Source organism: Euwallacea fornicatus, chromosome 18, assembly GCF_040115645.1.
Source record: "Euwallacea fornicatus isolate EFF26 chromosome 18, ASM4011564v1, whole genome shotgun sequence".
Lineage (NCBI taxonomy): Eukaryota > Metazoa > Arthropoda > Insecta > Coleoptera > Curculionidae > Euwallacea > Euwallacea fornicatus.
This window is the reverse complement of record NC_089558.1, coordinates 2833770-2846515: the sequence shown is the minus strand read 5'-3', so window position 1 is coordinate 2846515 and position 12746 is coordinate 2833770. Positions and strand designations below refer to the sequence as shown.

At 35.0% G+C, this 12746-nt stretch overlaps 4 protein-coding genes across 5 annotated transcripts; 2 read left to right on the top strand and 2 right to left on the bottom strand.

The window, feature by feature from the left end:
* Positions 1 to 53: 53 nt before the first annotated feature.
* On the bottom strand, positions 54 to 2111 carry Dpit47 (DNA polymerase interacting tpr containing protein of 47kD). The gene is made up of 6 exons (XM_066292711.1): positions 1810 to 2111; positions 1501 to 1618; positions 878 to 1363; positions 664 to 823; positions 446 to 607; positions 54 to 394 (listed from the first exon to the last, which is right to left on the bottom strand). The coding sequence occupies exons 1-6, from the start codon at positions 1963 to 1965 to the stop codon at positions 310 to 312; spliced, it is 1167 nt and encodes a 388-aa protein (XP_066148808.1). The 5' UTR covers positions 1966 to 2111; the 3' UTR covers positions 54 to 309.
* Positions 2112 to 2331: 220 nt separating this feature from the next.
* LOC136344852 (probable peptidyl-tRNA hydrolase 2) lies at positions 2332 to 3434 on the top strand. Of its 2 annotated transcripts, XM_066292722.1 has the most exons (5): positions 2332 to 2616; positions 2685 to 2847; positions 2901 to 3026; positions 3080 to 3188; positions 3308 to 3434. In XM_066292722.1, the coding sequence occupies exons 1-4, from the start codon at positions 2452 to 2454 to the stop codon at positions 3157 to 3159; spliced, it is 534 nt and encodes a 177-aa protein (XP_066148819.1). In that variant the 5' UTR covers positions 2332 to 2451; the 3' UTR covers positions 3160 to 3188; positions 3308 to 3434. The 2 variants fall into 2 exon arrangements, with proteins under 2 accessions (XP_066148819.1, XP_066148817.1); XM_066292720.1 differs by lacking the exon at positions 3308 to 3434 and having other exon boundaries at positions 3080 to 3227.
* Positions 3435 to 4167: 733 nt separating this feature from the next.
* Lnk (SH2B adapter-like protein Lnk) lies at positions 4168 to 8900 on the bottom strand. The gene is made up of 8 exons (XM_066292710.1): positions 8430 to 8900; positions 8088 to 8343; positions 7780 to 7946; positions 7291 to 7454; positions 7027 to 7202; positions 6778 to 6963; positions 6593 to 6718; positions 4168 to 4710 (listed from the first exon to the last, which is right to left on the bottom strand). Exons 1-8 carry the CDS (start codon positions 8756 to 8758, stop codon positions 4609 to 4611), a joined length of 1506 nt encoding a protein of 501 aa, XP_066148807.1. The 5' UTR covers positions 8759 to 8900; the 3' UTR covers positions 4168 to 4608.
* A 1322-nt stretch (positions 8901 to 10222) lies between these two features.
* Pex19 (peroxin 19) lies at positions 10223 to 12571 on the top strand. The gene is made up of 6 exons (XM_066292717.1): positions 10223 to 10590; positions 11115 to 11219; positions 11402 to 11632; positions 11685 to 11798; positions 11853 to 12094; positions 12150 to 12571. The coding sequence occupies exons 1-6, from the start codon at positions 10527 to 10529 to the stop codon at positions 12285 to 12287; spliced, it is 894 nt and encodes a 297-aa protein (XP_066148814.1). The 5' UTR covers positions 10223 to 10526; the 3' UTR covers positions 12288 to 12571.
* The last annotated feature ends 175 nt before the right edge of the window (positions 12572 to 12746 follow it).

The following is a 12746-nucleotide window of genomic DNA, read 5'->3' as shown; positions in this document are numbered from 1 at the left end:
TCGGTACAAAGCCATCGGTATCAGTAGCGACAATGTTAGGTGAGGTGCAAAAATTGTATTTCAAATGTTTTTATTTTTTTGATCTGTTTTTATGTCTTAAAAGTACAATAAAGTAATTTATTAACTGAGAAATGTCTTTTTGTCCTCACATTTAAGATTTTTAGGTCGGAAAGGGTAAGTTTGTTGTCACCCTGTGCAATGCTTTGTTCTTATAAAATGTGTCCCATAGCCCGCTTACTGCAAAAAAAGGTGGGGCTGCCTGAAGATACCTGACACAGTATTCAGCAAAAACAAATTATTCTAGCAACATCATTTGATTTCAAGATACATTTTCTCTGCATCACTACCCTTGACAAAAATCATAAAAGACGGAGTGCCCCTTTTGATCACATAACTGCAAAATAATCTCCGGCTAGAACGTATATTACCCCATAAAACTCCTTACCCCGGGTTCATTAAAACTTCCCCCAACGGTTTTTTGTCGTCAACTTTAACGAGTTTCTGCTCCAAGTTCTCGAAATACACATTTATGTTTCCGGGCGCATACTTCTTTTGTTGATCCCATTCTGGATAAGTTTCAAAAATTATATTCAAGTGCTCGGAAATGCTGAAATGAAAATGGGATAATTATCGCTTACTTTATTTTGATTTGTTGTAGGGTACCTGTCATGTTCATTGAATTGCTGAACATAATCCATTATTTTATATTCTGGGTAAACAAATACTACTGGCCATACTAGGCTGTTTGACTCCTTGTTCAAGGACACCTTATATTGTGCTAGCTCAGGAAAATATGGCTCTAATTGACTCAAATTTATGTTTCCTTGAAATATTTAGATTTAATGTAGAGAAGTGGTGCAGTCAAGACCACACATACCACTACATCCTTGCTCAATTTGATAACCTCTTGCAACAATTTCTTTAATTAAATCGTCTTCCAGCTTTTTTTGCTTTTTCTTTTCAATATCTTTTTTCCTTTCATTCCTCTCCTTTTCCTTCAACTCCTTAAGACACTTTTTCCTCAAATCTAGAATTTCTTTATTGTTGCTATTGTCTTCTAGGAGCTTATCACAGAATTCCAAAGCTTTGTTATACTGAGTCAAGTGGTAACAGCAATTCGCAGCCCGGTTTAAAACTTTGTTGTACATAGGTTTAATTTTCAAGGCTAATTCACAATCTTTCAGGCATGATCTGTAGTTCTTTAAAAACCAGTGTGCAGCAGCCCGATTGTTTAGTAAGCTCGCTTCAACCTCGTGGTCTCCACAATTTTGCTTAATACCCTCACTATAGGCGACTATTGCCAGTCGGTAATTTTTGTGTTTGAAGTTAAAGTTTCCGTCGTCTTTGTAGGCAATGGCCAAGTCTAGAAATGCATTATTCTAATGTGAACTGGTTGAATATGATCTTTGCAAGAAGCACACGAGACAGTCAAATACAAATACTCTATATAGACATTCCATTATGACTTAAAATACCTAATCAGAAACACTGTTTTATTACCATATGGCTCATTTTCCTCAGGATCATATTTCAATTTTTGTAATCCCTCATACAGGGGATGAAGTTCTTCTCCAAGCTCTGGGACTTTTTTCATGAAAAATGGATGTTTGGCCATTTCCTAAAAATGCTATGCATGATATTGCTAAATAATATTGAACAATTGTGGCCAAATTTCAATAATTTAGACCTTAAAGATGTTGTTAGGAAATGGGAAAGGTCAACTACGAAAACATTTTCACGTTTAATTTTGGGGACGATACTTCGAGCGTGATTGACTCTTTATGTGAGCCACATACGCGGTCTACCTACCTCTTCCCATCTATCTTCAGGCCAACCATCCTGATACTTCCTTTTTGGCAAATTAGTGATAAATTCCTCCAAATCCGCATCAAGTTTTCGACATAATTTCAGTCTCTCCTCATTTGTCATTTGAGTTTTATCACTCAGTTCGCTGGAATTGTCCATATTTAACCGTAATTAACTAGTTTTAGAGGTATAATATAGCTAAAAACAGAAATATGCGGTTTGTTTAATTAAATTGCACTTTTTAAATTATAAACACGTGGTTTTCATTTTGATAGCAAACCGCTGAGTATGAGTGAAAGACCTTCGCTGTGTTGCCAAGTGTTGCCAAAAGAATGATGTGAAAAAGATTAAGAGCGAATTCTTGATTTTTTTAATGATAATATTGTCGTCTAATCAAATAACTTACTGGGTCAAATGTCACATTTTAAAATTTGATCTTATATATGATTCTCCATTTTCTTTCCTATTCACGTTCTTCTTTACTATAATACAATTAACTCACAGTTATGGCCAATCATGCAACGTTGCAACAAACATTTAAAAGTCCGATCAGATCAACTGTTTTTTCTAACCTCAATGAAAAATTGAAAATTAAAAAAAATTAGTAATTAGGTGCATAATTAACTGACCAACAAGGAACCTTAAATGAACCTAATGACCACTAACTCCTATTTAGCAGTGTTTGGGGCAGGTACTTTAATAGGAGCAGCCTCAACGTACTTTATCCTGAAATTCAGGCATCAGTGGCACCATAAGCCCAAACTAAAACACGAACCTGTATGGTCTAATGGCATGGAAGAACGCTACGAGGTTGGTTCTGTCCATTCGAAGCCAAATATATGAATCATACCTTTATCTATACATCAAATCAATTTTAGTTTAGAGACACTGATGATGAAGTTCGCCTGGTTTTGGGGGTTCGAAACGACCTCAAAATGCAAAAAGGGAAAGTTGCTGCTCAGTGTGGGCATGGAGCGATGGCTGCATATGCCACGACACTGAGCACATCCCCTAGTTTGTTAAAGAATTGGCTTAAAAATGGTAAATATGATAAAATATTATTACTAAATATCTATTATATCTGTGATATTTAGGTGGTACTAAAATTGCTCTTCGAGTTGACTCAGAAGATCAAATGCTGGAGCTGGATAGGAAAGCAAAAGAGAATAATGTGTTAAGTTGCATTATTCGAGATGCTGGGCAAACACAAGTGGCCCCAGGTTATTTATGTTGATAGGGTGAAAATTTTGTATATTGACCATATAAGTTTTAGGTACTAGAACTGTGATTGCTATAGGTCCCGCCCGAAGGAGCGTTCTGGAAAAAATTACTGGGCATTTAAAGTTATATTAATTTTATGAAGAGTCCATAATATATTTTAGGTTAGGTTTTTGCATTAAACTGGTTTGTGTTTTGAGTAATTCATAAGATTTTTTGTGTGTGTGTAAAAAACTGAAAATTGAGAATATTAAATAGCAGGCTGTTTTTTAAATCCTTACAGATAGTGGCAAGTAATCAATGGAAAAATGGAAATGCAGGATAACGAAATTCAGCTTAAGAAAAGTTTTGTACCAGAAAAAGCATTTGCTCTGTTTAAAGATGCAGAAAGAGAGTTCAAGGAGAATGGCTCATGTGAGTTAAACTGAAACTATTAATTCATTATTTTATTTCAGTAGTAATATATGTCATATTCATTTAAAAAAAAAATGTTTCGATAAATTAAAACCCTTATTCTCTAATTTTGAATTATTTTGTATAAAAACTGGACTAAGCTGCAACACATTTATCCTCGCCTTTTCAAAGGGTTATGCATCACTTTAATCTATTTGAAAATTTTGAAAAAATATGTACAAAAGAATATAAAATGTAAACATTCTTTCAATCCATTGTGTACATTATGATTATTGATAACTCCAACTTATTCTTCTAGTTTCCAATGATATCCTTGAAATCCTGCACTCATATTTTGGCGAGCCTTTCTTTAAGGCAGTAGAAATGGTGGAAAAAATCAGGATTGTCAAATACAGCGCTGCAAACGCACAGAGAGGCATCTATGAAATCTCCTCAAGGAAAGAACAATATTCTCTCTTTGAAAATATAAATTTCTGCCATTGTGGCTTCTTCAAAGAGCATGTCCTGAATTTGAAAAATAGGATCAGTTGTTGCCATGTATTGACTGTGTATCTGGCTAGAATTATAGGCAATTGCAGAGAAGAGACTCTTTCAGAGAATATGTTTGAAGAATACTTGAACAGACAACTGGATTATTTTTTGGAAGATCAATTAGAGTAAACTCGAAAATTAGTGAAATAAAAGATAATTTTTGTTCTTATCACTTTTATGTAGTTTGACATTTCAATAGGAAAATTACAATATTTCTGTTATTGTGTAAGAAATGTTAACATTTTTGGATAAAGGACGAAAAGGACATCAACTGGACATTTTGAAATCATATCATGCACAAAATTTATGCTCAGATGTAGGGATGTGCCCCTTAAATAGTACAATGCGAAAGCAAAATTATTTGAAACTTGGCACTTAAATACAAGGTGGTTTGAACACGAAGCCAGCATCAACAAAGCTAATACAGGACATACAGGATTATTTCCTTCGAAAAAATAGCTCATAAAGAGAATAGTGGTTGATCTTAAACTAAGTCAACTTTTACCCATAATGATCACCCTGTATATTTTCAAACGTGTAAGCTTTTAAATGGAATGTAAGCTATTAGTATTTATCGTATAAACAACTGACAAGAAATAATACTGCATAAAAAACGTATCACGTGAAAAAATTATTATTTTACACGAAACTGTACTGATTTTCCACTGCTCTACTGGGCGTCTCAGTCTGTTGCTCGGATGCCGCTTCCTGTGTCCGGATGCTGCCTCCATGCGCCACCACCTGCAAAAAATGGCTTAAATATGCCCACAGTTTAACAGATTTGTGTTTTATCTGTATGAATCTTCGGACGCGATAATGGGGATGACCTCAAAATAAAACAAAAAATCGAAAATGTAGAATACGTTTATATTTACACGAACGTTGTACTTAAAAAGTAAAGCCTACGTTTTCACAAAACAAAAAAAAGGTGACCGCCCTGCGAGCGGACCTTTCAGCTCTACGCTAATTATCTAAGAAAAATAACCCTTAAAAACTATGGTAAAGCCATGAAATTATTGCTGTATGTATCCCAGAACAGGAGAATTAGAAAAGTAGAAATCTATCAATTAGGGTTTCGTTTGAGTTCTGGCATTTGCTTACAATTACTTTTAATAGAAATTCGTATATTAAATATACCACACTTAAATCTTAATAAATAAATAAATAAAAATTGCACTTTACTTTTACACAGTTTGTATGATAAATGAAAGAACTGTGTGAACTCAACACATATCCACATTCACTCGAATGATGTTCTAAAGCAAATCCATGTTCAACACCCACAGTAACCTCGTTGAATATAATATGAAAAATCCCATTGGATAAGTAAATCAGTAAAAAAGATTTCTGTGAGAATTTATATAGCTGTGACCCAAAAATACCCGATAGATTACACTTGTAGTCATTTTTATATTTGCTTCTGCTTTTTAATAGTTCCTATTAAATCTTGACTTTATAGTGGCTTTTTTAATAGCATATTCGAAGAATCAGTATCTACGAAGCGTTAAAATCAATGGTAAACAATTTCTTTATAATTAAGCAAAATTTACTATATTGTTTTGTTATTCACTACTACGCGTAAGAATTAATAGAATAACAGATTGTAAAACAGCGATTCATATTCCTTCTAACCTGAACTAAATCCACAACGGATTATATATCTTGACATTACGGTGACTTTATAAATAGTATACCCGAAGAGTCAATTATTTTATATTCATGCTTTTAAAATGTTTTAACCTCATTTCGTTACTTTCACACGGCCGGTTTTATACTCCTTTTCTAACGTTGCGTTGTGATGTTTGTTAATCATTTTACTATAAATTCTCGCGGGTCTTCATATGAAGTTTCAGCGACTTTTAACTATTAAAAAGCAGTATTCTTCATTAGCACTGAACATGGATTTTGAAACAAATTATAACGTTTGTTTGAAAGCATGTTCTAAAATTATTACGTTTTTCTTTTTCATAATTTAAATAAAAAAATTTGAGGTAGTTTCAAAAAGATGGCTTCTCTCAATATCAAAAATAAATAACAACCATAACGAAAATATCAAATTACAAAAACAAAAAAAAATTAATGACATTAAAATGCGTATAACCAGAGAATAGGGTTAATGATGAACCTCCTAGGAATTGTTGTAATAATGGATATCCAGGCGAATAGAAAGCCTTAACTATACCGACGCATTTAGTTTGTAGAGGATAAGAAAGTGATAATAAAAATAACTTAAAAAATAATTAAAATGATGAGGTAAAGAGTGACAGAGGTGTAGAAGTATATATCTTATTCGCAACACCCAACGAATTAAAGCTTAATTTAAGGCATCAGGCAAACAACCACATACTCCCAATCAACCAAAACTTTGAACACTCGTACTAAAATTTGAATTCTCAAGATCTTAAATTACCTAAAAAATATCGAGAGTGCATCGAGAAAGCTGCGCAGGCACAAATTAAAACATCACTCGGAATTAAAAACAAACAAAAAAGACAATAATAAATTAATACAATCACCGCATTCTGTCTGTCTCTGTCTCTCTCTCTCACTCTCACCCCTCTCACTCACTCTCTTTCTCGCACTCACATTTAACATCTACTATCCAGTCTAACATCTATCTCACTTGTCTGACTTCCGGTATCGGAATCGGCGCTCTTCGAATAGCTCCGACAGCTTCCGTCCCATTCGGCTGCGTTGTTCCACCGGTGTTTGGAGAAGGAACATTACTGCGCGTGGCTGAATGTTGAAGCTATTGCGCAGAGAATATGGGTTACATCATTTATTGGATAGCTGTGGAGAGTAACCTACCTGTGCCCGGGCAGATGGATTCAAAATATAATCAGTCAGAGTAACATCCGAATTTCCGCCACTCTCCAAGGGGATTGGATGAGTGCGGAAATTTTCCAACATTTCATAAATGGAGGAAAACCAGTAGTGTTGCAGTCGGCATTGGCCGTGCTCGTTTATTGTCATTCGTAAATGTTTGGCTCTGCCCTGGAATGAAATATTAGTATTTGCCACTTATTTCCAAAAAAAAAGAAAGAAAGAAATTCATACTTGGAAATTGAACGTTAACACAAATTCGCCAGTACGAGTTTCACTCTGCCTGACGAGAAACCGGCCATGTCCAGTTGTTCCGTCATGCAACACCTGCTGGGTGGCTTCGGATCGCGGTAGCATACCATGAAACCAAAGCTCCTTTTTCAAGGTCTGACCTATATCTGACTCTGCATCTGAAGTTACATATATTACAAATGTATATATGTATATATAAAAATAATTGACATATTTTTTTGTCTCATAAATATAACTAAAACTCACTTTGGCCATCACCGTTGGGGCAAATTTCGAAATTGGAACTAGATGATAATCTATCTGTTCCTCTACCACCAGAGACTCTGGGGGGCAGATCTGGGGCATTACTTTGATAATCTATATTCCCACTACCTGGTTCTATAGAGCCAGGTCCTAAACGCATACAGTACCTAAAAAAAATTGATGTTTGTAACCACTTTTAAGCTTGGTTTTTCAAGCTCCTGATAACTTTCTGCCAAGATGCTGGTTTGACTTTGCAATTTCTAGAGAAATTATGTTGCTGGCCTATTTTCCAAATTTGATGGAACAGAAGAAATTAAAGCTCAAATAATTTTGACAAGACAAATTGCTTAACAATATTGAAATGAATGCAGAATATTGGCTAGTTTCAACATTTCCATAAAAATGATTTTCCAGGTCAAGTTGCCAGTTTGTTGGATTAAATAGCCCTTATAATGACAATAACATCATATTTTCATTAACATGGGTTCTTACTTGATGGTGGCCAACCAGGACCGCATATCATCTGTATCATGAGCTTCTATAACAAACTCCATGTTGTTGCTGGCTTTTAACACGAAAGTGTTTTCATGGTCAGGCATTTCTAAAGCTGTAGTTTCTCTAGCTTCTGTAATAAGGGCACAGAATACTCCGCTACGAGGCTACAATAAACATGTAGTTACTCCATAATATGAAGATCGTTGCAAAACCTCATACAAATTTCTTCATTAATATCACAGCATAAATTATGCACTTTACTACAACATAAATGAACTACTTTAACTAAGTACCTAAGTACTCACTTTGGGATTCTTTGGAGGTGAGTAAAATTCCAACATATAACCACCAGTTGCCTTTACAAGCTGTAATCTACATCTCTCCCATTTGGGAGGCCCTGATGGTTGATCTAAACATTCTGGGGTTGTATAGTTGACAATTCCCTCCTTTCGGCATTCCACCACAATTTTGGCCAATTTAGTCTTATTATTTACTGTAGACTCTTCTTCAGAATACTTATGAAAAAGATCTTTACTTTTTCTAAGCATTTTAAAACTAAATCTGGAATGAAAGCTTTATATAGACACAATTGCCTCATTTACAAATAATAATAGAAACATAAATATATTCCAAAACCCCACACATACCTCCTGAAGAAAGGTTTATGGCTCATCTTAGGACTCCCATCCTCTGCATCAAAGCTATCCTCAGTAGTGGTCCCTCCAACTCCATTTGCAAACTTGCTGGTACCCAATTTTCTTCTATTGAAATCCCGATCGAACTCTTCACTAAAGTACTCCACAAATTTTTTCATTAGGTCCTTATGGTTCACTAAATTCCGGGCATTATCCGGCAAACACATATTAATATAGTTATGGCAACTTTTGGAAAAGTCTTGTGCAGCGGCGACGGCATGTCTTTCGCAAAATTCCACCCACGCCTTTTCAGGAGCGATATTCTCTAAAGCTGCGGCCATTTTCGTAGAGTTTTTGTTTAGAATGGGGTGGGAAATTCACATTTTCGTTTGGAAGATGCCGGAAAAATGCAATTAACTTTCAAGAAGTGAAGGAAAATTTAATACACCTCTAACGCCATTATTGTTTGTTGTGACTTTTATTGACAGTGACATATGAATGTTTCCAATGTTGACATAAGAATAGATTTAGTTCTTCCAAATTCCCAACAGAGAACACTTCGGTAGAAAATGCAGAATGATACAAAGTTGAAGAAATAATAGTAATTTTAAAAACAAAACGAAAACCGGAAAAACTGGCAATCCTGCGAAAGATTAAATCAGGGGCCATTTTCTAAAGTTTTAGTCTTGCATTTGAAATATCCAAGTTCCAAGGAGTTTATATTAAAATTCCGATAACACAATTGTTTACTTTAATTAACATGTTGATTCACTTTTACGGACTATACTATATGATCACATTAAACTAAATACATACATTATAATATAACAAACACAGAAGGTATTTTAATTCTTTTAAAGATAAAAATTCCTATTGTTAAGGGTAAAAAAATCACAGAGAAATGAATATATATAGATATGATGATTAAGTTTCTTATGCATGCTTTAAATACATTGCATAATATTAGTATTCATCATTAAATTGAAACCAAAATTAACTACTCCAATCATCTTTGCATAGCTTGGACTTGTTCTTTCACTTCCTCAATCTGCCCGGCTCGCCTTTGTAGGGCGTCCTGCTGTACGCCAAGATGGGCACTAAGCAGTTGCAAACGTTTTAAATTATTTTCTGAACACTCAATAAGTATTTCTTGTGCTGCAAAATTTCTTGCCGAATGCATTAATATCTGAAAAGGAGAATCAGTGAGAGTAGTACTAGAATATGCTGAGGATAGTAATGTGTTCTGTCAGTGTACACTACCTCTTGACTCTTTGACCCCCTCATGATTTGTTTGGCTACAGCTACAATGCTATTTACATTTACTTGCACTCTGTCTGCCAAACGAGTTTTCGAGTCTTGAAATAAGGAACGGGCAGAAGTACTGCTTGCTGAAGCCATTTGCCTTCCTACTGAATTATCTAATTCAAATTCAATAATATACAATTGAAAACTCAGCAATTTTGGGTCGCACGACTTTCTCTTTCCAGGTAATCAACAATACATAACCTAATTTTTCTAAATGTTTTGATTTTCCTCCAACTGCCATTTCGATTAAAAGTTAGAAGTTTTCGTTCCATCCTGGTTCTGGTCCAATTCAAAGTCCACAAATGGAGCAATTTCTTTTTGGAAGTTGTGGATTAAAAACGACTCTCTAAATTTCTTCATCAATGAGAGTGAGTACTAACAAATTATCTGTGAGAAGACCATATAGGCCTTTCCACATAGGCCAAAACGATCATCACATGCACTAGGTGTAGTTATGAACGCGAGTATCTTGACAGTATGGTGTATGGCTTTGACGCCTGCCATACATGCAGCTTTTCTTCATGTGATGTCTCAACTCAAATTTCCTCCAGAAAAATTCCTATGCAAATTCTTGATTATTCGTTTAATTACATCACGATTTCATAAAAAAATTTTAGTTTGATTATTAGAAAATAATTAATATAACGCTTAAAATTCACATTAAATTAATAACAAAAATAGATAGGGTTACATGATACTGTAGACTGATCCCAACCCCCAATTTTAAGTTAATTAAGAAACTGAATAGTCAAAAGTCCAAATAAATTGCTAAAATAGCAAATCATTGATAATATTTATAGAAAAATGAGTGAACAGGATAAGTCTACTCCCAAAAATGAGGATCAGGAGCTTGCAGACTTATTGGATAGTAAGTAAAGCATTGAATAAGAGCCACATTATTGAAGTGTTATCAGGGGCTTAGTGTCCTTGCAAATAGGGGTAGAAGAGAACCGAGGCCGACGTACAATTATGCAACCACAAACAAGACAAGTGGAGAATTATTATTGAATATTATCTTACAAAGATTAAGTGATTTCGGTTGGACATCAAGGGAGAAAAAAGAGGAGGAAGTCGTGAAAGATATTGATAGTGACTTGGAGGATTCGTTGAATTGGGAGGTTAAAATGAACCAGCATAAGAAATAGTGTTAAATTTCATATTGCCAATTTCAGTATTAGCTTTTTAATAAACCATGTAAAAATAACTTAATTAATGGGCACTTCAGTAGTTTTGCATCAAGTAGCTCTAAAACCAGCAATAAATGTAGGCATTTTAAATAGGAAAAACTTCGGGTAATTTTGAGAATCAAATAGTGCTTTACATTACTACCCATTCTCTCACAGCACATAGAACTATTTTTCATTTGATTTGATATATTGTTTTACTTATTAGGTGCCCTCCAAGATTTTAGAGACAGCACCCCTAGTGCCAAATCTTCAGAAGACAATAAAGCTGGAACACAATCAACTGAGAAGGCAAATGTTATTAATGCAGCAGGTAGGGTTTTATACAGGGTGAGCCATACTCTCTGCCACGTTGTAGGTTCTTCAAAAGAATTTCATGCAAGTTGCCCAATGTTCCAGCTAGTGTGGAACTCCCTGTATTATTACTAAAATAGGATCAACAATTTTTCTTTTGCATAAACCACTTTTTTTCTCACGGATCAATTTTCTTATTAGAGCTCCCTCAAGAATGGTCAACCGAATTTGTTCAACAAGCCGCAGTGCAATTTGAAGAAAACTTCGCTCGACTTTTGGCGGGGGGCAACCCAAATAATGAAATATCACCAGATGTTGTTCAGGAAAAACTAAAGCAGATGGCAGATGCTGCACAGCAGGTGCTAAGCAATCCTACTGAGATTTCTGATGAGTCAGTGGATTTTGCTGCAAGCATATCTCAAGCAATCGCAGGTGTGTCTTTAATAATATATCAATCTGAAACTTAATAACAAATATATTTAAGGTTTAAATGAAGGGCAAGAGAGTCTCCGCTCGCCCTTCAATGAAGACGATTTGATGAAGATGTTTGGGGGTGCAGGTGGAGGACAGGAGGGAGAAATTTTACCATTTATGCAAGGCAATTTAATAATAAGAATATGTTTTTATTAGAATAAGAAGGACCTCCTTATAGGTATGATGCAGGGGCTTCTGTCAAAAGAAGTATTGGCGCCTAGTCTTCAAGATTTTGTAGAGAAACTACCACAATATCTAGAAAAAAATAAAAACACGTTGCCAACAGAAGAGGTGGAAAGATATGAAAATCAGAAAAAATTAATGGAAGAGGTGTTGGAAGAACTGAACAAAGAGAAGGCAAATGACAGTGTAGAGGTGAAGAAGGAGAGGTTTTCAAAGGTTCTGAGCCTCATGCAAAAGGTATTTATCTCCTTATAAACTTTCCTGCCGGGTTTCAAAACGTTTTGACTTTCAGCTTCAGGATTATGGTCAACCCCCTGCAGAATTGGTTGGAGAGGTAGATACACCCTTCCAATTCGACCCCACAGGAAATCCAATGGCAATGCCCCCCAGTGCTGACCCATCGGCAAATCCTGACTGCAGTGTTATGTGATCCAGAAATGCAATAATTGTTTCCAACATTTAATTTAGAATCTAGGACAGCTGTAAGCTAAACTGAAAATTGATTGAACTCTTATTTACTCGCAGTAGTCGCGCGAGCGCATTTTCAATGTGGTTGTTTTGTTGTTATATTATTGTTTATAGTTTTATGGTCAACTGTAGCGGTTTTGTATTTAGTACAGTAAAGGTTCGTTTTGCAAGTAGGGAGTGAAATGTCTAAACCAAGGTTTGTACTAATGGTCGACAATACAAGGTGCTTAAATATGTATATGTATATTTCTCGTGTTTCAATACGGCAATTCCCTGTGGTCATTGAAGAGCGTACCATGAAACAAGGTTGAGTCGTACTCGTGTATAGGTATTACATAAGTCAGTTTTAATTTTTGCTAAGAAAAGAAAATGACTATTAAAACCTCGACATCCGAACTGGGCAGAATATTAATAGGATAAA